The sequence below is a fragment of the Ambystoma mexicanum genome, chromosome 2p (genome assembly GCF_040938575.1).
Source record: "Ambystoma mexicanum isolate Mex_15411 chromosome 2p, UKY_AmexF1_1, whole genome shotgun sequence".
Taxonomy (NCBI): Eukaryota; Metazoa; Chordata; class Amphibia; order Caudata; family Ambystomatidae; genus Ambystoma; species Ambystoma mexicanum.
In genome coordinates, this window is record NC_090923.1 from 345439124 (window position 1) to 345464674 (window position 25551).

Consider the following 25551-nt stretch of genomic DNA (forward strand, 5'->3'; position numbering starts at 1 on the left):
AACATATGGGGCGGAAATTCACCATAGCCTGCTGGTGGAAGACTTTGCCCACTTAGAGGCTCTAATCTGGAAGAAGGCTTTAAGCCCCCACCCCCCCGCCACCCCAAGTGTATACCGATTAGTGTGATTAGACACAAATTGGGTTTATTGTCATTAGAAGCCTACGTAACATGCAAGAGTATCCTGCTCTGTTATACATTTATCTCTGAGCCTGCACATACTCTATATGCAGAATTCAGAGAGGAAGATGGAGAGATTAATAACAGCCGTATGGACTGGGCCAAACTCACATTGAAGAAATGGGGATTGGAAGGAACCTTAATAAATCAGCCACCTGAGTCATATAAACAAAGATTGTGGAGGGCGGATTGGTGTAGAACTCAAGACACAATGGGGAAATATAAACAATACCAGAATAATACCAGAGTCCATAAATAACTGGGAATATGCGCACAATACCTATGCAAATTCCCGTCCTGGAAGGTTGGATGCACAGTGAGATTCAAACTTGATATTCTCCCGACTAGAGCTAATCCTGTAAAATGGAAAAAACAGAGGAAACGAAAGACCAGTGCAGAGTCTGTTCCTGGCTTAATGAAACAGTTTACCACCTACTTTTACAATGTGAAGCACTTAAAGCCCATAAAGACCTATACGGCAGTAACACCAGCCTGAGACTCTGGAATATGTGTTGGTCAAGAATCCCCTACCAACTAAGCAAATGTTTCATTTTTCATGCTAACTGGGCTGGCGGAACAGAAAGAATGGGTGGAATAACTGATAAATTGATTTAATAGTATTTATACACCCCTAAACTGATTTTAATGAAGAAATACTCTTAGTCCATACTCAGGAAATGTAATTTTGTGATGAACTCCCCCCCACCCCATTTTACTATTTTAATAATTAATTCTATTGTGTGATGTTGATTTAATGAATTTGTGTAAAGTTTTAAAAGTTTTCATTGTTTTTAAAGCTGAAAGCACAATAAAAGATGTATTATTATTACAATGATATGGTGCATAAACTGCCTTTTGCCTTATTCAAACTGCTTACTTATGTATCCATACCATTTACACATCCCATTTTACCCTATTGTTTCGGTAGAGACCGCTGTGAGAATCCTGAGGGTTTCTCCCAAGCAGGCCTTGGAATCCCTTATTCAGGTGGCCTGGAAGGGGCCGATACTATCAGGCCCCAACCCGTGGGGCGGACGAGCGAGAGAGGATCGCCTGGATGGGGGAGCCCAGGGTTGTGCTCGGTAAACACCCCAGGTGAGATGCAGTATTATACCGGGGAAGAAGGAGAACAGGACAAGATCCCTAAAGCCTTTGTAGGCTGTACTTCATCGGCCTCCCTTGTTCCCTTGAATCTCTCTGGCCCAGATCCAACGGCCCCTCCATATACAACAAATCCCCTAGACTCCCAAACCCAGTTACACCCAAAAACTATGTCCCCCAGAATCCCTGTTTTCCTGTGTCCTACCCGAACACTCCCAATCATTCTTTTCAGCGTCCCTCTGATCATTATTTTCCAAACTCCCAATCAGAATTGACAAAACACTATTGTTTCCATAAACCCCCCTATTCAAGTCACAAACCCCACAATGTTCACTTTTCCGACACTATCACTTTTGCACACCACGAAAGATGACGAACTGACAACAAAGCCGTTTACCTGACATGTCCCAACACCAGGGTCAGGCAAAGTCGGCAATTGACCAGAATCACACACCTGACGGCCCTTTCACTTCCCCGACAGGGATAAAAGATGGAGCACAAGAGCACAATACGAACAAAGCAGACCGCACGATGAGCGAGCTAACTCAGCGCGGCAGTTCAATAGGAGGAGAAAGACGGTGCGAACTGAGAGGGTGACAAGGAGAGAAACCTTCACAGAAGGAATTGTAAGACCGCAAACAATGGCCAGCTTGTGTTGCAGCAGATGTAAACGGTACACAGAGCCCTCTTCCGCTGATAACACAGCCGGGGAGAGACGCTTGCCACTGTGGTACTGGCCTTGACTCCAGAGACAAGAAACGCCCAGCGGTTCATCACAGCCGGTGAGTCGAGGGAAGAGCCGATAAGAAACCGAACTGTGTTGAACAAAAGTAGCAAACGGCTAATTGAAGAAAGTACAAAGCACTGTTAATACGAGAGGGGAAAACCAGTTACAGAGGAGTCACGCACCACGTGGGTATTCACTTGAGAAACTCTGGGCGATTACCCTATTGTTGAAAATACAGTTAGCAGAAGGCCTTGGGGACAGCGCGAGAAGAGGGCCAAAGTGGCCATATGGGGGTCTAGCAAAATCCTCCTTACAATTGAAAGTCTTTGACCGGAAAATGAAGGTAAAGCTAAGAGAAGTGAATCACGCACTGTGAAAATTGCAAAAAGTTGGCAAGAGTGAACCTGGCAGAGGGATGTCCACAGTGAACTGTTTAAAAAGACATTAAGGACCAGGGGGCGCACGGATGAACGCTCTCACTGTGTGAGCTCTGCCTCTACTATGGTCCACAAAGTGGCTCCCCACTCCTGGATCCCCCCTGCACAGAAAATGACTCCTAGAGAGATGAGTGTCTCCCCCCTCAGTAGGAGAACATTGGAGAAAATCGATGAAAAATTGGCCGAGAAAACACTGAGTGAAACTAATTACGCGCCGGACCCATCATATCGGAAGCGAAACCAGAGCCAACACAAATGCAACCTAGAAGAGAGCTCCAGAGACCCGGCAGCCAAGCTGAGGAGGTACACCGCGGCGCTGAGGTGACCGCACACACACACACGAATCACCTGCCCCCATCCCCCCAAACGGAGAACAGCGCTTCAGAGAAGACGTGGGGAAGCCGAGTCAAAGGGAAATCCGCGGCACCGGTCCACTGCGACAGCCGTGGCTCATAACACGCGTACCTCGCCATCCACAATGGCTCTGGTACTCCCTGGCCCATTGAACACCGGAACAGCAAGACCCCTTGATTAGGACTCTGCACACCGACGCCGGAGCGACACTCCGAGCTGGTTCCGGACAATCCAGACGGTTGCAGCAGGTTCGGAATGCGCACAGGACAGACAGCGCAACAACGACCAGGCGGCAGGGGCTGGTCATGCTACGATCGGAGGCACAGTGAGTGATCACAGCCCGCGCCCGCGGCACAATGGTGCACGCCGAGCCTCCACACAGACCCGAAAAAGGAGTGGGCCGCGGCCCCAAGAGGGGCGCGACACCCTAGTCAAGTAAATGCTGCCCGGAGTGCCATTACAAAACCCTCCACAGTCTGCACAAAACTCCCCATTCAGTGCTCCATTATATGCGAGTGGGGGGGGGGGGGAACTAAGGGCCTGCTACAAATGTCACAATAGACTATTACACTAGCACTAATCAGAACCGGCTGGCAGGCCTCATACCTCTGCAACCCACGCTTCCCTTCTCATACGTGGCCTCCCACGCAATTGCACCCGAAAGTGAGCTGAAATACATAAAGTCTCCAGAGACCCACTGCAGTACAAACCAAAGACGTTATACTGCCTCCTGACACGGGAATGACATCATACTGCCTAGCCTGAAAGGCAAAGCAATACACTCCTAAACTCACTGGCAGTAAAGGGAGGCCCCCGCTTTGGATGCCCCTCCAGTGCAGGGACAAACCTCTAACAGACTATACTAAATAAAGCAAGAGAACTCCTCCCTCCTCCCCCAAAGAGCATCATACTAAGGAGACCTACACGGAGCAGTGTATCTGCCTAAGCCTAAATATTACAAACAGAGCAAGTTAATCCTGGAATCACTATGTAATCACCTACACCGCGATTCGCCCAACAAAAGGTGTCACAGCCGGATACCCTCTCTTAAGTGAGATATTGGGTTCAACTCAGCAAACATCACAAGTGAATATGAGCGAGGCAAGTGCACACAAACTCAATTTTGCCCTCAGTGTTGCGGACCCACTTCCAAGCAATCACAAGATCCCTAAGTAGAGCACGTTGACAATAAGACCAGACATGGGACTATCCAGGGAACGCAGGAGGCTACCTAACAACTCGAACACCTACACAGGTGCAGCCAAAGACTACCCCATTCCTAGAAGGGCAAGTGCTCCCGCAGACCATCCTCTGCAGCTCCCCATTACACCTTCTGGAACGTCCGAATCTCAGGTACCTTGGACTCAGGTCGAATGAACATCAAAGAGAAACCTACGCCCTACAACTTTTTCTCCACACCACAAGCCCAACGCTCCCCTTCTTGGCATCAAGATGGCATCCTCGGGACCAGAATCTGCGGCAACTAAAGCTGATGTCGCTGATCTACTATCAGAAATGAAAAGTGTGCGTGCTGATATCAGCGGGAGGATAGACAAAATTAGCCACAGGATTGACAAGATGGAGGAAAGGCTCAAGGAGGTAGAGCACAATCAAACCTCCCTGTCCACACTGGAAATGGAAATAGACAGCAGGCTAGCAGATATCGAAAGGAAGGAAGAAGAATTCCACCTGAAAGTCGATGACCTCGAGAACCGCAATAACATATGCATCTTTGGTGTCCCGGAACGAGATGGGGAAACAGAATCCGACTTGAAAAAAAACTTTACATACACTCCTGAAACTACTATTTGAAGACGGCTCAGTGGATGAGCCCAAACTCGACCGCATCCACAGGGCTGGCGGCACTACAGGGAGCCCAAGGACGATTTTGGCCCAATTTCATTATCACGCCGACAGAGTTAGGGTCCTCGACAAGTTCAAACGCGGCACCCAGGTCCTCATGGACACAGCCAGCTTCGCTATTTACCAAGACTTTGACTCGACTCTCTTACCTTAGCTATGAGAAGGAAACGCCTCCCACTCACTAAATTCCTGAAAGACAAGGCAATTCGGTACCGATGGGGGTATCCCTTCTCGCTGACCTATGAATGGGAGGGGAACACAATAAAATTGAAATCCGAGAAGGACATTAACGGTTTTATTGCAGACCTACTTGAAGCACACAAAGGAGGCTTGGCCCCAGAGGCAGAAACAGAGACAGGGAATGGAGAATTAAAGTACCGAGACGCAGAAAGATCCCAGGTTAGAGAAAATTCAGGAGGATGAACGCCTCCCCGGATGCGGAACATTGAACGGTCTGTGGAAACCATTGAGATCAGATTGAATTTGAGTTGAGGGAATGACAGGTCCTGACACGCGGGACTGGAGTCCCCCACCATGTGATCGCACTCGAATCAGAGATGAACAAGGCCTGTAAAAATGGTGAGAAGTAAGATTGATTGCTGATAGCAAACAGTGAGATCAGAAACCAGGGAGTGAAGGGGGGTCAGAAGGGGCTCATTTGTATTAGAAGTGTTAAACGAATGGACCATCTAGGTATGGTCCTCACTGGCGGTCCGAGACTGACTGGGTGAGGTTAACCCAGCTGGACCGGACGCCAAACAAGAGGGGGGAGGGATGGCTGCTGGGTAGGGGAGCCCAGATTTTGGTCATGGCACATACACACACAGAAAAAGTCATTCTTATTTCAAGGAATGCACATCCATCGGGTCGGGTTCTGGGAGAATGATACTGAAAACGATCATGTTAAGTGCGACGGATAGTACGACATGTAAAACTAGGCACATTAAAGTTGGCACCCTGAATGTTAAGGGACTCAACTCCCCCACCAAAAGATTGTTGGTTGCCTGCAAATTCAAGAGAGCCAACCTGGATGTACTCTTCTTACAGGAGACCAGGTATACACATGGGGAGGAACGAAAAGTCTTATATACTAAACTGGGAAATGAATACTGGGGCTCCGGCCCCTTACGGAAAGCGGGAGTGGGCATCCTAATTAGGAAAAGTCTAAGGTTCGAAGTCATGAAGAACTGGTCAGACCCAGGGAGGGGAGAGCCATGGTTCTGGTGGGTAGGCTACTTAACACAACTCTCACTCTCGCATCGTTATACGCTCCCAAAACGGGACAACCTCGCTTTCTCCAACAGATGATTGCAAAAATTATACTAGAAGCTCAGGGGGAGGTCATCATAGGGGGTGATTTTAACACGTGGGCAGACCCTGCTCTCGATAGACAAGCTGGCAACCCGGCAGCACACGAACCAGCTGACGGTGGACGTACGGAGGTAATCAATATGATGAGCCTATACGGGGTATGTGACATTTGGCACCTCTTCCACCCCAACCGCCTAGGGTACACATTCTATTCGACCTCACACTCAACATACACAAGGATTGACTACTTATACCTCACCTCCGGCCTAATGGACGTGGTAATTACCTCAGAGATTTCCCCGATCTCTTGGTCGGACCACGACATGAAAAGGAATCGCACAGCTAGACCTTAGGGCACAATCCAACGATGAAGATAGGAGGGATAGGATAGCTGAAGCAGTCCAGAAGAGAGAAGAGCTTAAACATCTAGAGGAGGGCCTAATCACCCGTAAACTCCAATTCCTCAATCAGGAAAAAGGAGACAAATCCGAAGCACTATTCGCGGCAAGGCTGCAAGGACAAAGGGCCGATCGCTGGGTAACGGACATAGAGAGCCCGTACAACTCCCCATCTTCTAGTCCCAGGACCATCCCTGAGACCTTTGCTGACTTTTACGAACATCTATATAAATCGGAAGCCACACAGGGACAAGCAGAAATTGACCATTATATGGACGTAATAAGCATGCCAAAACTCTTGCCATCAAATATTACCTCATTAGAGTTCCCAATAACACCAGATGAAATTGAAAACGCTATCAAGCGGCTTCCACTCGGGAAAGCCCCTGGGAATGATGGGTGCACCGCTGGATTCCACAAACCCTCCTTGGCCCCCTCCTCCCATTTATGGTAGACTTGTTTAACCATATACTTCAAACAGGAATAGCCCCGAAATCCTTCTCCCAGGCACTTGTTTTCAGTCATCTCCAAAGAAGGCAAGGACCCTAAACAATGCACATCCTACTGACCCATCTCCCTACTTAATATTGAGAGAAAATCTACACACGCGTATTGGCGGCAAGACTCGAAGTGCGCATGCCGTCCCTGATACACCCAGACCAAGTCGGATTCATAGTAGGCCAACAAGGGGCAGACACCACCCGTAAGACATTACGCCTAATACACGAGGCACAGAAAATGACGACCGCCCCCTCACTACTCTCTATAGACGCAGAAAAGGCGTTTCATAGAGGCGAATGGAGCTTTCTAGAAGCGGTGCTGCGTAAGATAGGGCAGGGGCCGATCATAAAAAAAAAGGGATAAAAGCAGTGTACACAACACCGTGTGTGTCAGTGATGGTGAACTCTGAATACTTAAGGTGGTTCACCCTCGAAAGGGGTACGAGACAAGGCTGCCCCTTCTCGGCTATATTATTCGCTCTATCCCTGGAACCGCTGGCCCAAACTCTCAGAACGGATGACCTGGTGGAAGGCCTGTGGGTCCACGGTAGGGAATACAAATTGCCCTCTACGCCAACGACATTTTACTCCACATTCAGAACCCCCTCACATCTATACCCAGAGCAATACAACAGATCGAGACGTATAGCTCATTAGCTGGATTAAAAATAAAATCAGTCCAAGTCAATCCTGTTTCCCTTACATGACCCTAATCCCGAGTCTGCCATAGAACTCTCACGACTAGGGCCAGTGATGGGTGGCTCATCACTACGCTATCTAGGGATCAACCTAACAAAGGACATTAGTCGCATGTACGAAGCCAACTTCCCGCAGCTCCTTACGGCATTTCATGCAGACCTTGCAAAATGGCGACCCCTCACAATCTCATGGATAGGATGCCTAAATGCCATCAAAATGGTATGCCTCCCCCGATTCTTATATCCCTTCCAGGTCCTTCCTCTGAAAGATCCAGAGTCATTCTTCAGAGAAGTGAAACGCGCCATACTGCGCTTTTTATGGGAAGGAAAGAAACCTAGAATATCATATGTAGTTCTCATTCTCCCGAAAGATAAAGGTGGGGTGGTGTTGGGGAGAATTCTCTGTAAAGGCTAATTTCCCAAACCTAGTGAGTCCCCCAGCAGCTTTGCTGGATGTTTGGGGTTTATTTCTTTCTCCTGCTAAGAGTGAGACTCTTTTACTCCCACTCTTAGACATGATGTGAGGTGTTCCTTTGTCTTTCCAGGTGTTTTATGGGCTATGGGGTCTTTTACTCCATAGGGTTTCATGTGTTTTTTGATGTGGGTTACACAGCACCCTCCGTGCCGTAACCCAGGGGTGTCGTAGCGATCCCCAAACATAGACTCCATACCCTGGGACTGACTACTGTCTCCCAGGGCATGTAAAGTCACCATTGGCTTCACTAGTCCCGAATTATGAACAGAAACCAGTAAAAACCATCATATTGTGGACGTACTGGTCGGGGCAATTCGATTGCCCCGGGGTCTGTTGTTCGAGGGGACACATCTCCGTCCCCCCTGATCGAGTTTTGGCTGGTGGCAGTGGATACTACTTTTTATATTCGACCGCGAATATATCTCTATGGGATTTTCCCATTGTTCGAGGCTACCAACTTTAATTATTTAATTCCTATAGCCTTGAACATACCGCCGGTTTATTTATTTAATATTAATTCACCGGTTGGTATTTTTTTGCCAGAACTCGATTCTAAAATGGTGTTTGTGTTCTCTTCTGTGACTGCAACCCAAGTCGAGCCCTTTGTTCCACTTTTTGGCAGGCTTCTCCACAGAAGCCTCCAAAAGTGGTGCCACTCTGCCTGGGTACCACAGGGGGTGTTGGAGGGGGTTTAGACACCCTGGACTGAGTTGCCTTGGCAACTCAAGTCGCACTCTTGTGTGATTGGCCCAAGTGGTGAGCCGGCCGGCTCACCGCTTAGCATGTTTGATTGACAGCTAGGCTGAATGAATGGGGGTTTGCTGCATAAAAGCAGGGCTTTGGGGACTGGAACTTCAGAAGTCGCCACAGGACCTAAGAATCCGAGGAGGGAGAAGCTGAGCCGACCTGCAACGATGACACCACCGGTGGAGCCCTGCTGAACCGTCTCACCACTTTTCCCGACGACAGAGGAGATCTCCAGTCCGGAGAGTCTTCTTCCTTTGACTGGTGGGGATAACCAGTTTTGCCTTCTTTTCACCTTCCTGGAGCATCTCGTGGCCGCCTTGCCCGTGCCAAGCACCCCGGCAACTGGAATACCACGGTTTACCACTACCGCGAATAGAATGGTAGTACCTTTTAACCGGAGAACTCCGCCAGCTGGTTTCTTCCCTGGCAGTGCAACGACCTTCATCTTTCCTCCACGTCGAGACCTCCTCTTCCTCTGGACGAAACACCAACTTGCACCCGCTGCCAGGAACAACTGCCCCCACTGGAGCATCCTTCCCACTTAAGGTACTGTGTCCCGCCTAACTTCCCTTGTGACAGATCGTTCGGGGTGACAGTAAAGCCTTGACTTTCTAACCTGGGATGGCCTCGGACAACGTAGCTAACTTTTCCTGACTTTAATTTCATTCTTTGTGTGCGAACTATCTACAAGACTCTTTGGGCATAACCCCACTGTGTGATCCTGGACACATTTCGCTTGCTCTCTCTAAGAGTGGGCCTGGCATTTGAACTTCCTTGCTCTCCAGTAGACGTTGCCTAACCTGCCTCCCAGTGGTTCTTTGAAAAGTATTGACATTTGTGTGCTTCATAACTCTGCCTTTTTCCCTCCCTTTTTAATAACTTATTAGAGTGCCATCTTATGCTAAGCGATCACCTCTGTCTGAAAATAAGTGGTGTTTCTCATTAAGACTTGTCTAATAAGCAATTAGGGTTGTATATATATATAATAGTGACTGTGTGTTGAATTTACTTACCTCTTGCGTGCTTGTGTAATTTACAAGTGTGTCTTTAAATAAATAATTATATACTTTTACACCAAAGCTCTGGTCAGTGTTTGCTTGTGCTACTTTATCTCTGTACCCATTGTATATACTCTATATACTGCCTACCTCTTCTTGAGGGAAGTCTGACTGCTCAGCCACAGCTACCAAGTGAATCTGTGTGGTACAGACTGCTACCAAGTGGGTTTACACCTGTAGTCTTAAATCTTTTGCAGTGGTCCCTAAGGGAACTGCACAGGTTTATGCCTAACACTGGTGGCAGTGGTGGGATTTGTATTGAATATACATTTTAGTGTGCTTATAGATACCTTGGTGCAACTAACCACAAAGCTTAGCACTAAAGAAGTTATTTTCTAAAATATGTCAACTATGGAAAGCTATAGTCAAGAGTCCCTTGCTACAAAACCTGCTTATTGTTTAAGAGTTCTCTGTAAGCATAAGAATCTCCTGACTAAGGGCAAGAAAATGGAGCTAATAGAAAGGTTGTTAGCAAACCAAAGTCTGGATGGTGGTTCAGAGGAACCTACCACTCCAGCAACTGTAGATAACAGCAATGATATTGATATGAATGTTAGTATTGATAACTTTGAGTCAGAAGAGGAGGTGGAAGATGTTAGAGTTGTCTCCCCTGGGCCTCTACCTGCCCTGCCAGCTGTACCTACTGGACCTTTACCAGGTCCCACACTTAATCAATCCCCAATATATGGAACTAGATAAAATGAAGCTTGAATTAGAATTCAAAAGAATTAATGCTCAAACAGAACAACAGTACCAAGAACGAAGGCTCAGAGAAAAGGAGCTCAACCATGAGCTAGAAATGAAATAATTGTCTGTGGAAAGTGCTTCTCTCTCCGAATCCTCTAGGAGTTCCAGTCCCAAAAGACCCTGGATGCCTAAGGAGTTGGTGGGTATGTATGAGCCTAAGTTGGATGTGTTGGATTGGTCGAGTTTGTTTGAATATAATCATGGGCTCCAGAACATTACAGGAAATTAGTTACTTTCCTGGTTTTTCTCTAGGCTCCCCCCTGTTGCAACTGATGTGGTAATGGAGTTGGGGGAGGAGGATAAGAAGGATTATGCATGTGTGAAACTAGCTTTGATAGCTAGGTTTGGGAAGACCCCTTCCCAGTACCTTAAGAGGTTTAGGACCCTCAAAAAGCATGATGGTACCCCTTGGGCTACCTGGGAGTCCGGCAGAGTCCCAGTTTGCCCAGAGTCTCTCCGTGTGTGTATCTGTGAGGAGCTGCAGCGACCTACGTGGAGTCCGCTTTCTATCTCCAGTGGTTTCATTCAAATACACTTTTGATGCGCGGAGCGTGGCGCAGAGTCTGGCAGAGTCCCAGTTTGCCCAGAGACTCTCCGTGTGTGTATCTGTGAGGAGCTGTAGCGACCTACGTGGAGTCCGCTTTCTTTCTCCAGTGGTTTCATTCAAATACACTTTTGCCATACGTAGCGTGGCGCAGAGTCCGGCAGAGTCCCAGTTTGCCCAGTTCGCCCAGGGGCAGGTGCTGGTGGTGGTCGCTACTCCGAAAGCCTGCCCCTCAGGTGGGCCGCAGACGCGCCACAAGACACTGCAGCAACGTTGGATGTTAAATCCATGGACTGCCCTGCCAGTAACTTCGGCTGCTGTTGCCGTTGCAAGCCAGAAGCCACAAGGTAAGCCTGCTGTCTGTGCGAAGCCTGCGGGCCCTCTGGCGAGGGCCACGCCTCAAACCACCGCCCAAGTGCACCATGATGACTCCATTGTTCACCTTGAATCTACTGTTACGCCAGTTCAAGCTGACATCTTTGATCCCATTTCTATTACTGAGCCAGCAGGCACAACACCCTCCCATTCTGCACCAAGACCGCCTGTTTTGCTTTCCCTCACTGACCTTGCACCGATCATGACGGTGCCAGCTGATTGTGCAGTGGCGGATGTACCGTATGCAGTGAAACTTCCTCCTCCTGAATCCTATTTCTCCCCCTTTGATCTCACGGACGCAGAAATCATAAGCGCCACGGCGGCTACTCAGGATAAAACCGACGAAGTAGGGACTCCGTTGGTTGTTCCTAGCCTCACAATCGACCAGGGGGGTGTTGATGCTCGCTCAGTGACACATGTAAATGTTGAGTCGGATAGTCGTATTACCGCAGCTGACTCAAGTATCACGCCGGCCGCGCAGCTTGTTTCCAGCAATGGTGCGACAGACCAGATCTCGCTCCTTTCAGGCAATAGAACGCTTGATTCCCAAAAAGTCTCGCTGCCGATAACAGGGCCAGTGGAAAACAACGATTTGTTCGAGGTACCAAAGAACTTGAAATTGACAGCATTGAAGTTTAGTGAAGCAAACACTACTATCAAAGCGCATAAGGTGCAGTGGGCTGCAGCCTCAACCATGTCTCCTCAGAGCCTTGGTTGCATGCCTGAGAAGGCAGTATTGGCCCCTTCTGCGCCCAAAGCTGATAAGCACGTCCCATATCGGCCACAATCTGGGACATTTGATGTGAATTCAGTCCAACATGGCTTGCATAATGATCGACCGATTTCTAATCCTCGGACGCCGAATACGGGCCAGAAACATTTAGCGCATCCAATTACAACCTTGCTGGCCACATCCACAGTGATTCCTCAAACAACGTCGTGCTCTGGTCTTCAAGAAAAAGGCAAAATCCTGATCTCGACGTGTACAGCGAAACAGCGAGAAGGAGGCAGCTGTTTGAAAGGCGCAAATTATCCAGCACTAATAACCACTCCATCAAAAGCCTCCACGTCCAGCTTCGAGCACTCAAATGCTCCAACTCCAGTTAAAGATGGTCAGAAAACACCGAACTCAAAAATCTATTTATCTGTGGGTGCTGCAATACAGCTGCATAATAATGTGCTTGCGGCGTCATCACAAGCTATGATCCCGTTTGTCAAGCTGTATGAGTCGTTAAATGAAACAATTAGAGATCAAGGGTCTATGTTACTGAACCTTTCATCCAAACTGGACCAAATTGATTCTTTTGCCAAGTTCATTCAGCAAGATGTGCAAGTAGGAAAAGATGCAAGCGCACACTCGCATTCTCGTCTAAACGACCTTGTCACCCTACAACAAGAGAGACATGACCTCCAGCTAAAATGTCTTTTGGAGGTCTTGACTGAGATCGCGCCCCTACTCAACTCAGGCCATTGTGCAACCCAGTTCAAAGCTGACAAGCACAGCCTTGTCTCACCGCTGAACGCTTTTTCTAGGCCGCAAGCAGAGAAGCAAGGTGGTGCTTCTTCTGTCTCAGTGACATTTCAAAATGATTGCACAATTGTCCCGCTGGAGGAAAGTCAAGACGCTTGCCATTCAGCTGCAGTCAGTGCTTCTCACAGCTTGGTTGGGGCTGTCCAGCATATTTCGTTGAACGCTATGTCGGCAGTAGCGGATGTGGTTCCACCATCTCAAGCCACATCGAGTTCATCATCTGCCGCAGCACAAGCCGATACTCAGGCAAGTGCTCCCCCCATAGCTTGCATCTTTACAGGACATGCAAAGAATGACATAGCTGGCTGCTCTACACAATCAAATGCAGCTAGCACAAAATCCAAGTTCACAGTTCAAGCCAAAAATGTGAAGCAAACTACTACGACTAAAAAAGTAAAACCGGCAGCTCATACATCTACGAAAAGGTTCATCAGAAACTTGACTACACCGCCGCGGTTGGGGCTTTTCAAGCGCAACATTGAGGATGTGAATGGTCCAACAGTAACTCAACCTAGTGCATTAAAGCCCCCCCTGAAACAAGGTGCCAAGTGTCGTCGTTCAAACTCAGACGACAGTTCTTCAGTCATCTCGGTGAAATTGGACTCGCTGGATTTATGCGATCTGTCTACTTACTCAAACTCTAGCGATGATGAAATATCGCATGGTGCCAGTGATGAAAATCTGTCCGAGATGCAGAGGTTTCCGGAAGCCGCTCATTCAAGACAAGGTCGATCACCATTGAAGTGGCAAGCAGTGCATAGTCGTCGTTCAATCACTTCCCACAAAGATGACTCAAACTACATGGATGTAACAACTAATTTAAATCCAAAATTTACCATAAATCAACGCAACCAGCAAACTCGTCCTACACGGAGATCTCAAGCTTCACACTTACAGCGACAAAACAACTATAAGTGTAAACTGAGATTACAAAACATCCACAAAGAAGAAAATGAGCTGAACTTAAATCGAGCAAACGTTCTACGCTTATTCAAACATATTCCACCTCTGCGGCTGATAAATTCAGATGACATTAAAACCGCTGAATATGTGAATGAACCTTGCTCCGATGCTGTGCTGCTACACATAGATGCTGCAGGAGTACGAAATACGCTACTCAAAGCAGCCGAGGATCTATTACTGTTTGGTTTTGATATTTCGGTTGAACCAGAGAAGCATTCCTCGAGTTCCAATTCCAATCAGCCGGATTCAGGTTCGGCCGACTTTAACCCAGCAGAGGTGAGAACTCTACGTCACAGCATGGTCCATGAGGGGAAAGCAGGTGACCCCGGTGCCCAAAAGGAAAAAAAGGCTAGTCACCAGAGAAATCAAAATCGGGACTAGCCATGACTATGTCACCAGGATGCCACCTCCTCCATCATCTCGTGGAATACCCGAGGGTTCCATCATCTGTTCCAGGAGTTTGAGGTCCCCTTGGATGAAGTCTTCGCTATTTGTCTGCAAGAGACCTGGTTGAGCGAGGCACCAATGAGAGACGGCTTTGCTACACTGATTAACCCTGCCATTAAAAACAAACAAGGGCGCCCGAGTGCAAGACTATTGACCATGATAAGGCTGTCCCAAAACTGGTCCAGTCCAAGTCGCTCCAACCCAAACCCTTATGTCCAAGGATCTAACATGCATTCACGGACTGAACACTCAAATGTCGTTTATTCTCTGCTATTGATAAATTGTTATTGGAACCCAGCCAAAATACAGGAATCTGTCTTCATCTCAGCGATTAGCGCCTTAATGGATGATACAATGCTGAAATATCACAACCTGTCAATCATCTGCTGTGGAGACGGGTCTTGGTTTAAGTGTGATCCACACTCCAACATCTATTGCCAACTTGCCCATGATGAACTAGGGGCAAAAGAGCAACGTTGGTCAAATCTAATGGAGACGCACAACTGTGTGATGTTGAATGGTAGGGTGCGAGGTGACATGCCGGCTCAAACGACATTGCATCGCAATTCAATGCACAGCATCATTGATTACTTCTGGGTGTCCAGGAATTTTGAAGAGAAGACCAGCGCACTTCACTCAATAATTTCGACAAAGAGCGATCACAGGGTATTAAAACTAGATTGCCTACTTCCAGCGCCCAACTTTGCACTATGATACTCGGCGCCAATAGAGGCACACCCAAGTGGCAATCGCTTAAGATTGAGCATTAAGAAGATATGCTTCTTAACGGAAAATCTGATAAATCTGCCAATTGGTGTCGACGATACACCGCTCTTATCAATACATAAGACAACAAACAACATGGTATCCAGCCAGCTTACAAATCACAATCATTGGTTCAGCAAAGTGATGGATGTCAAAAAAGAAAGAGCTAAGAAGTGACATCCGCCGTTTAAAAAAACAAAAAAACGTCGCCTGGAAAATCGTGCGCGATGAAGTCAAAACACGAAGAGCAATCTATAGAAATTGGTCTAGATCCCAGAAACTCATCGTCGAGCAAGATCGCGCTGAACTCATGATGAAGCTGTTGATCACCAAGAATACACGAGATACTTGGAAAATCTTGAATATGGGTCCATAAATAAGCACAATCTAACGCAAAATACGATTCCTGGTGAGATCTGGTATAAGCACTTCACGGCAGTTTTTAACAGTCAGCTTAAGGTCCATATGTTACCTCCTGAAGTAAACCAAGTGCCATGGGATGTAGAAATGTCGCATATTGAAATTGTGGACGCCATCAAGACGCTCAAAAACTCGCGTGCAGCTGGTCCAGATAGGATTAGCAACGTGATGCTAAAAAAAAAATCCTCAATTCTGGGCCCCTTTCATTGAGCTCCTTTTTCAAAATATTGCCAGCGCACGCAGTTTGCCTGAGTCTTGGCTCACGGCAATTGTGATCCCGATTCACAAGAAGGGCAGTTGGGATGCTCCCGAAAACTATAGGCCCATTGCCCTTCTAGATTGCATTGGCAAACTTTTTGGATCCAATCAGAGTGAAACTGGCAGCTTGGGCAAAAAAAGCAGGAATTCTTGATGTCCGCCAAACAGGGTTCTCCAAGGGTACTGGGGTGGACGTAAATCTCTCTATATTAACAGCTCTGAAACTTGATGCCCTAAAACAAAAAAACAAATTACATCTAGCCTTCATTGATATGAAGCAAGCGTTTGATGGCATTAATCGTGAACTGCTTTGGACAAAATTAATTAAATGGAATTGTCCTGCAAATATTCTCACCCCAATTATGGCCCTTCATGCGAATACTTCATTTCGCGTACGCCTTAGCAAGAACGGAGACTTATCTGACAGCATCTCCACAACAAGAGGAGTGAAGCAAGGTTGTCTGCTTGCCGCCGACTTGTTTAAATTGTTTCTGGCAGATCTCCTGAATCATCTCGAACAGGCACACTGTTTTCCCCCCGAGAGTAAACATGTCTCCAGTGCGCTACATTGCATATGCAGATGATCTGGTATTGATCGATAAAACACAGATCGGCCTACAACGGCTCTTAAATTGTCTTTTTGATTACCTAACTATTAATGAACTAGTAATCAATCCAGACAAAACGAAAATCCTTTCAATAGGGTCTAAAACCAGCAAAAAAGATTGTGCATTTATTTGGGCCGTTGGCGGCCAGCGACTATCTTCAATCAATTTGATCCGTTATCTGGGTGTCCAATTCAACAATTCACTCTGTGAAGAGCAGTGGCTAAATGTTCTAAAACTGAAAGCAGCAAGATTGGCGTTCCAAGCGGTAAAGCTTAATCATAACTTTGGAAAATTTTCGCTAACTCCAGTACTTACGTTCTACCTTCAAAAGGTAGATCCTATTTTAACATTCGGCGCAGAAGCCGGCTGGAACATTAGTGAGCAAAAATGGAACCAACTAGAGGGGCTTTTCTGGAGACGTGTTCTGAATCTTCCGGACTGTATTCCAATTATTCTGATACGCCACGAACTATCGCTAAACTCTCTCTTCATCCATATGATTTGGAAGTCCATCCTGCTGTGGCGGAAAATAAAAGACGTGAGTGGGGCGCCAGCCTACAAAATTTTCACTCTCAATAGTGATCTAAGCTCAAGTTGCATGTTAGATCAATGGCAAAAAAAAGTTCAAGACTGGATTGTGGCCGCAGAAATCAATAATTTCGATCTACTTTCTCGTCCGAAACTTGCAAAAAGAAAATTTGAAGCATGGTCATGGATCGTCAATGTTGAAAAACGGACAACAATGGCAACCTCTAAATGGCTAGGCAATGTACAAAAAAAACTTAACTGCCAAGCCCAATATCTGACTCAATGCTATACCAGCTTCTATTGTGAACAATTCCTACGTTTCCGTTTAAACACTTTGAACTCGAAGGAAATTCTACACCAAAGGAAACATCCTACTGTAAACAATAATCTATGTTGCTTCTGTGCTGCTTCAGTGGAATCACTGAAGCATTTAATTCTGAATTGCCCAGCCTTATGTGACCTTCGCTCTGCCTATTTAGGCGAATTCGGCCCCTTGGATGGGGACATGGCGACATGGTGGCTTTTGATTTCCTCTGGACAAAACAAACACGTATGTGCTATTGTAAACTATCTAACAGCACTTCTAAAGTTTCCATTCGACTACAAAAAAAACTCCGTCGTGTAGTTTCAGTAGCTCATAGAGATGCCAGCAATCGATGGTGCCTGCTGTATAGAAATGATGTGACAATGTCTTGAAACAAAAGTTTTTTCTGTATGATAAAACTGTACTTTTTCAATAAAAAACTAAAAAAACTTAGAGGGATGGATTAAGGGTTACAAAGTGAACACTTATGAGGGAATGAAGAATCTTGTGATGTTGGAGTCAATTTATGATGCCTGCTCTCCTGAGCTCAGACAGCACTTGGCTGATTCAAAGGAATTAGATTCCAGGAAACTAGCTAAGGCTGCTGACTTGTGGGTTGCTAACAGGGCTACTGTTAGGATGAGGGGAAACAGCCAAAAAAGGACTCCAAAGAGAATTCTAATAATTCCAATCCCAAAGAGGGCCCCAAACAGAACAATAAGGGTAAACCACAAGGGAAACCAAATCAGAGTAGTGTGCCCTCTGGTGGTAAACCAGCAGGAGGTCAGAGCAAGCCACCATTCCAGAAAGCATTTGGTAAATGCTATGTTTGTGGTTCGCCTGACCATGTGAAAGGAGATCCCAGATGTAAGGGTAAACCTTCAGGGGTCCAGCTTGTCTCCTTAGGCTTCGCTCCAGAGGAGGAAGTACAAATGGCAAGTGGAAACTTTCTACTGCTGGCTGATGAACCCATTGGAGTCTCAGCCAGTGTTTCTTTAGTGTCTCTGGGTCTGTGGGAACAACAGAATGTAGATGTCTATAACTCTATCCCAGATAATACTAAAGAGTATTATAAGGACAGTGTCCAGGTGAATGGTCAGGAGACTCCTGCCATTAGAGACACTGGAGCCAGCATAACTGTGGTGGATAAATCTTTTTTTCAGCCTGAGGATGTTGCTAAGGCACACAAATGCCTCACCAAGTTAGCTGGAGGGCCTGTGCAGATGCTTCCCCAATTACCAGTTCTCATCCAGTGTAATGACATGACTGTGAAGATACCTGTCAGCATACAAAGTGAGGTACCAGGAAAGGTTCTATTGGGTAATGACCTGAAAACTCTTGGAGTAGTGTCACATACCCCCAGACCTCCTAGTAAAAGGTTACAGGAGCTCACCAGACCTGCAAGGGAGAGAACCATGAGAGGTTCTCCCAAGGAGATGATGAAGACAGATATCACTCCTACTCCACTGGAGTTACAACTTGTTATCACTGAATGAAAAGAAGCAAAGGAGAAGCCCACGACTTCCAAGAAACAGCCAACAACAAGCACTCCAGTGCTTCCAACAAGGACTTTCCCTAGGTTGTCCAAAGTTACACCTGTAACTCCACCTCCAGCTGAGGCTGAGAGGGAGGTACAACCCTGTATGGTGGAGCTAGACTCTGAAGAAGAGCTAGTGGAAGGCCAAGAACTCATTGGCGATCTGGATCCTGTTGACCATCCTGATCTGCAGTCTTTACTGGCAGAAGGTGGACCCAACAGGGCAGACTTCAGTAAGGGACAGAGAGAATGTCCAACTCTGGAAGTTCTTCGCCAACAGGCAGCTTCTCAGGCTGATGGGCAAGAGCCTGGGATGTATAGGTTGCACTGGGAAGATGGCCTCTCTACAGTGAACCAACTGAGGCTGCACCTGGAGACTACAAGCGGCTTGTAGTACCTCAAGAAAACAGACAACAGTTCTTGCAACTGGCCCATGAGATTCCTTTGGCTGGTCACTTGAGTTTCAAGAAGACCAAGGAAAGGCTCTCTCTACTTTTATTGGCCAAAAATGGGGGCTGAGGTAGATAAGTTTTGCAAGAGCTGCCATATCTGCCAGACATCTGGTAAGGTTTGGTCCAAGAATGTGGCACCTTTAGTGCCTCTCCCAGTTGTGGGAGTCCCATTTGAGAGGGTAGGGATTGACATTGTTGGTCCCCTTGATCCCCCAACCTCCTCAGGCAACAGGTTTATCCTTGTTGTAGTAGACCATGCTACTAGGTACCCTGAGGCAATTCCTACGAGGACTGTTACAGCTCCGGCTGTGGCTAAGACCCTCCTTGGTATTTTTACCAGGGTTGGGTTTCCTAAGGAAGTATTCTCTGACAGAGGGTCAAATTTTATGTCCCACTACATGAAAGCCATGTGGAAAACCTGTGGAGTTACTTACAAGTTCTCTACCGCCTACCACCCTCAGACAAATGGGTTGGTAGAAAGGTTCAACAGAACCATGAAGAGCATGATAGGTGCTTTAGAGGATCCCCTTAAAAGAAAGTAGGACCTTCTATTGCCATGCCTTCTCTTTGCTTATAGAGAAGTCTCTCAGGAGGGAGTAGGCTATTCTCCCTTTGAACTTCTTTATGGCCATCCAGTCAGAGGTCCATTGGCCCTGATTAAGGAGGGATTGGAGAGTGCTCCTTCCCCCAAGCCAGTCAGAGTGACTATGTGATAGGTCTCCGGAGGAGAATGTCACACATGATGGCAGAAGCTAGTGATAATCTGAAAGCTGGACAAGCTTTGGTCAAGCATTGGCATGACCAAAAGGCTAACATGGTTGAGTTCACGCAAGACCAGCTAGTTCTAGTTATGATCTCAAAAAGGCAGATAAATGGATGGGACCCTTCAAGGTTGTGGGTAAACTTAGAGAGGTGAACTATCTGGTGGACTTGGGCAATCCCAAGGAGGCTCCCAGAGTCTTCCACACCAACCGACTAAAGGCGTATGACCCCAGGCCTGAAGTAGGAGCCTTGCTTCTAGCTTCAACAGAAGAGGAAGAAGAGAGTGAAGCTCTCCCTGATCTCCTCAAAGGCTTACCTTTGGGCGAAAAGATTGAAGGAGTAAATCTCTCTTCAAATCTGACACCTGAGCAACAAGAGGAGTGCAAAGCCATGTTAAATCAGTTTGCCCCTCTGTTCTCACTTTCACCAGGCTTGACCCCTTGGGGACAGCATGATATACTCACTGGTGACTGTCTGCCAGTCAAAAGCAGAGCAACCGGAATACCACGGTTTACCACTACCGCGAATAGAAGGGTTGTACCTTTTAACCTGAGAACTCCGCGGCTGGTTTCTTCCCTGGCAGTGCAACAACCTTCATCTTTCCTCCACGTCGAGACCTCTTCTTCCTCTGGACAAAACACCGACTTGCACCCGCTGCCAGGAACAACTGCCCCCGCTGGAGCATCCTTCCCACTTAAGGTACTGTGTCCCGCCTGGCTTCCCTTGCGACAGATCGTTCGGGGTGACAGTAAAGCCTTGACTTTCTAACCTGGGATGGCCTGGGATAATCTTTTGCAGTGGTCCCTAAGGGAACTGCACAGGTTTCTGCCTAACAGGTGGGTCTCCCGGATATAAAATTATACTATCGGGCAGCCCAACTGAGGATATTGATCCCTCATTTGAGAAATATGAAGGACCTACAGTGGGTCCAGCTAGACACCAACAACCTGGCTCCAGTCACATTGTCGGAATGGTTATGGGTCCCTCCGTCTAAACTTGTGAAAAGACTTAGAGACCACTCCATACTTGGCACTATCTGGGAGATATGGAGGGAAGGGGCAGATATGGTAGGTGACACAACATGGCCTTCTCCCCCAAGCCACATTTGGTCCCTGTGAAGAAATACCAGACCATCCTAACTACCAACCATGGTTCGATGCAGGCTTGGAGAGGGCGGGACAACTGTGGAGGGGTGGAGTATTTATAACGGTATCCGAATTAGAGGGGGCACTCCAGCTGACCCCAATATCGATCTACTTGTACTTACGGCTTAAGGGGGTAATGTCCAGGGAGGAATGGAGAGTGAAAATACAAAGAGAATTGATACCTTTTGAGAAAATCCTTGACACGATCACAGAAACTAAAGGCCTGATAACACACATGTATCGTACACTAATTGACGTTGATTCGCGGTCAACGGCAAAACTCAAACGAAGGTGGGAACAAGACTTTGGCAGAGACTTCGATCAACACACATGGACCAGTATTTGTAATATACCATCACGGGTATCAATTGCTTCCCAGTACAAACTGCACGCCATCAAGTTGCTACACAGATGGCAATACAGCCCATACAGATTAACAAAAATGTTCCAGTCTATTAGCCCCAGATGCTGGAGGGAATGTGGTAATACAGCAACATACTGGCATATGTGGTGGGAATGCCCCAGGGTACAGATGTACTGGAATGAAGTCTTAGGTTGGAGAAAGCAGGTAGATGGTATAACTAGAGAAGCAGCACTCCTCCTTATACTCTTTGGTCTGGAGGAAGATGAGGATGGAGTATCAAGAGTTGGTGGGCTAGTTGGCCCGTTGTTGTTAGCGGCTCGCGCATACCTAGTAATTAGATGGAAGGCGAGGTGCCCCCCATCAAAGAAAGAATGGATTGGAGTAGCTACTAATATACGGACCATGGAGAGGATTACAGCCACCCTCCACGGTAGATCGACCCACCACAAAACACTGTGGAGTGATTTTACAAATGCATTTGCTAGTAATAACACACCACATTTGGTATGAATGTATCATGGACAATCAAGGGACACTCTCTACCCTCAGGAGACCTCAAACGAAAGACTCCAACAAAACTGCCCAATGCTGTGCCCTTAAAAGACTGAAAGCCTTGTCGTAACCAACATGTCGAAAGAGAATAATGTACGACCCAGTTAAATATATCGATGTATGCTAAGTAGTGTGCTTCACATATGCTATAGTTCTATAGTGGAGGGAGGGTTGGAGGGAGGGAGGGGAGTTGGGAAACTTATGACTGTCTCCTAAATGTTCTTTTGGAATCCATTGTTTCAACTAAGGTAGTGGCATATTACTTATGATGTAAATGTAAAGTTTTCCTTACGCTGCAAAAATCAATAAAATTTAATTTGAAAAAAAAAGCCATTAAGATTTGTGAATGTTACAGAGGAGATTGTGTTGAAAAGCGCAGTGAACCCAACAGAGGGAGGCAAACAGTCGAGAAGGGTCTGAGCCCAGAAGAGGGGTGTCCAGGGGTGAAAAGCCATCACCCACCGACCCGTGAATGCAAGAGAGAAAATCCTTGAATCCATGCCAGAGTGACTCCCGGCGGTGGGAGGCTGATATTCCAAAAGGACTGTATGGGAATGGGGACTTACATTTTACCAGTGCACGACTTCCCGGGCCACCGGACTTGGAATCTCCCGGTGGCACCAGGAAGTCAGGCGCCAGTAAAATGTTATAAGTATAGTGGCAACCCACCAGTAGCGCCAGCAGGGTTACCGCTGGGCTCGTAATGAGGCCCATTGTCTACTGAGGGTGATGAGTTTGGATGTATAGGCTGTGACTGATGCCAATGCGTTAACATGTTTAGGGAAGTTGAGTTCTGCGTCTAGGTAGACACCAAGCGTTGTTATATGATTGGAGACCATCAATGATTAAAGAAGAGAATGTGGGGGTGAAGTTTTTAAGTCGGTGGGGAGAGCCAACAGTGGGTAGTTCAGTCTTTAGACAGAGATGGTGGGTGGCCACCCAATTCTGGATGCCTCCAAGGATCTGACTAATGGGGTCTGTATCTTGGGAGTAGTTGCCTGTAATGGGGAGGAGGCTCGGTGTGTCATCTGCGAAGTTGGTGCAGTTGACGTTGAGGTTGTTTAGGTAGTCAAATAGTGGCTTGGTATAAATGTTAGAGAGTGGGGGGGGATTCAAGAACTTAGTGTGACACCAAACGGGACGGGGATGGGATCAGCAGCAACTTCACTAATGAAGACTCTCAACGTATGTTCGCTGAGAAAGGATTTTATGCAGGCGGTTGTCTCAGTGGAGAGATACTGACATAGGATATCATGATCAACCGGGTTGAAAGTTGCAGAGATGTCATGGAGGAGAAGGATGCAATGTTGCCCGAGTTGTGTATACAGTCTAGTTGGATCTTGAGGTCAAAGAGAGCCGTTTCTGTGCTGTGCTTTGATTGGAAGCCCGATTGGCATGCTCCAAGTAGGTAATTGTGTTCTAGGAAGCGTTGGATTTGGGAATACGCCATGTGATCTTGTATTTTGAGGAGGAATGGGACTGTAGTGATGGGGCCGCAACTGGTGGGTAGGGAGGGATAAAGGGTAGTTTTCTTGAGTAGAGGTGTGACCCAGGCTTCTTTGATGCAAGCAGGGACAGTATTAGAGGCGAATAATGCATTGATGAAGTCAGTGATAATAGGGGCAAGATTATCTGCACACAACTTGACGATGTGTGCTGGGCAGATGTTGCCTTTACAATTAGAGGGTTTGAGAAGTAGAATGGTTTTAAAGACTTTGGTAGTGGTGACTGGGGAGAATTGGAAAGGGGGAAGGTAGGGTATTCAGGGAGCGAGGGGAGAGTGGGAGCACTAGTGGGGGATGCTTAATGGCCTGCTGGATTTATTTGGCAACAGTTTTCTCACTCAGTGTGAGAGTTTTATCAGAGAGTGCAACTTGAAGGGTCGTGCACCGATATTTGTCGTTGACGAGCTGAGATGTGGGAAGGACCGGGTTCTCTAGCTCAGAGTATTGAGAACAGCTCTTTGTAGCTGGAGATGACCTCAGAAATCCTTGTGTTGCATGAGTGGACTTTGGTGGATATCAATATCTGTTTATATGTTTTGGCGAATGTCATGAAGGCTTCTTGGTTGGCTAAGGTGGGGTGTTTTCACCACAAATCTTCTAGAGCTCGTTTTTGCCTGCGTAGTAATACGTGTTCTTCAGAAAACCTTATATTGGGAGACCATCCTCATTTTGGGATTTGGGTTTTGAGTGGAGAATGTTGGTCTGAGGTGAGTAAGAGGGCATGGTTGTAATGGGCGACTAATGAGTGGGGATCATGGTCAGTGGAATTGTGGGTGGTAAGTAGATGCAGGAGTGTAGGCTATAGGGTTTCTTCTGTGAGCCTACAGGTGTTGCGAGTAATGATAAGTGTGCGGGTGATAGTGGGGTTTGCAGTGATACATGGGTGAGAGATGTGGAATTTGAACAGTAAATGATCGGTCCAAGGCAATGGGCTAATGGAGGCATTATTAGTGGTCATAATCCAATCTATAATGCAGCTTTTGGTGTGGGTGGGATAGGAGACCTGTTGGATAAGATTCATTTCCTGGAGGGAATCAGCAAGAGCCGTAGCCTGTGTGTCTCGGGGATCGTTGAAACCTAGATTAAAATCACCAAGTAGAATAAACTTAGTAGTGGGTTTGATGGGGGCGCACAGTACCATCAGGGGATGGAAGCTATTCCCCCTGACAACATGCGAGACACAAGACTATTTTGAACTGAATAGTACTGTTACAACAAACCAGGGTCTTGAACCCATGAGAAGTGAGTCACTCTCCTGGGATCGACCAGAGCGATACTACTTTAGTTATAGTTTCTAATGTAAGGGACGGAAGCAAGGTGGGCATTTTGAGTTGACAGACATCCCGCCAGTCACCTTAAGATCTTTTAGTTGAGGCAGGGCCCCCCACCCCCCAGACCTCCTAGATATAGAAAGGGATAGGGAGGTTTTCTTTTCTCCGTTTAACTGAATAAAACTCTTTGCCCACAAATATGCTACCTTTGTGTCAGCCTCTTTCTTCTGCACCCTTACAATTTGCATGCTGCTTGAAGGTCCAAGGTTAAGGGTAATGATATAGTTCTAGGGTGGTTTGCAAGGAAGCATGGTAGCATTTTCTATAAATAGCAAACATGTATTTGATTTTCTGTCAATTATGTACTCACATTATTTCATTATGAAGCTTTTGCTCTTCCTTCGATCGTTTGTGTGTCATCAATTTCCTATGTGAAGGAACCACAGTACTTGTTGATGCAATCGGTATGACAATTGAAGGAATTCGAGAAACAATGGCTGGTGGTGCCTCGTCCACACATTGTTCTGCCACTCCATTTGAAGTCTCCATCTGAAATGGGGAAAGCAAAATATTAAGATCATATCTTATTTTGTTTTGGTGTTTCTGCCACAGGCAGAAATATCTG

At 46.8% G+C, this 25551-nt stretch overlaps 1 protein-coding gene across 1 annotated transcript in view; it reads right to left on the bottom strand.

The window, feature by feature from the left end:
- Positions 1–25551, bottom strand: part of DNAH12 (dynein axonemal heavy chain 12) — a 3791933-nt gene that overhangs the window by 3662890 nt on the left and 103492 nt on the right. Inside the window, exon 2 of the mRNA XM_069643677.1 lies at positions 25297–25475. Within this exon, the coding sequence (XP_069499778.1) occupies positions 25297–25475 (179 nt within the window). The remainder of the gene's footprint in view (positions 1–25296; positions 25476–25551) is intronic.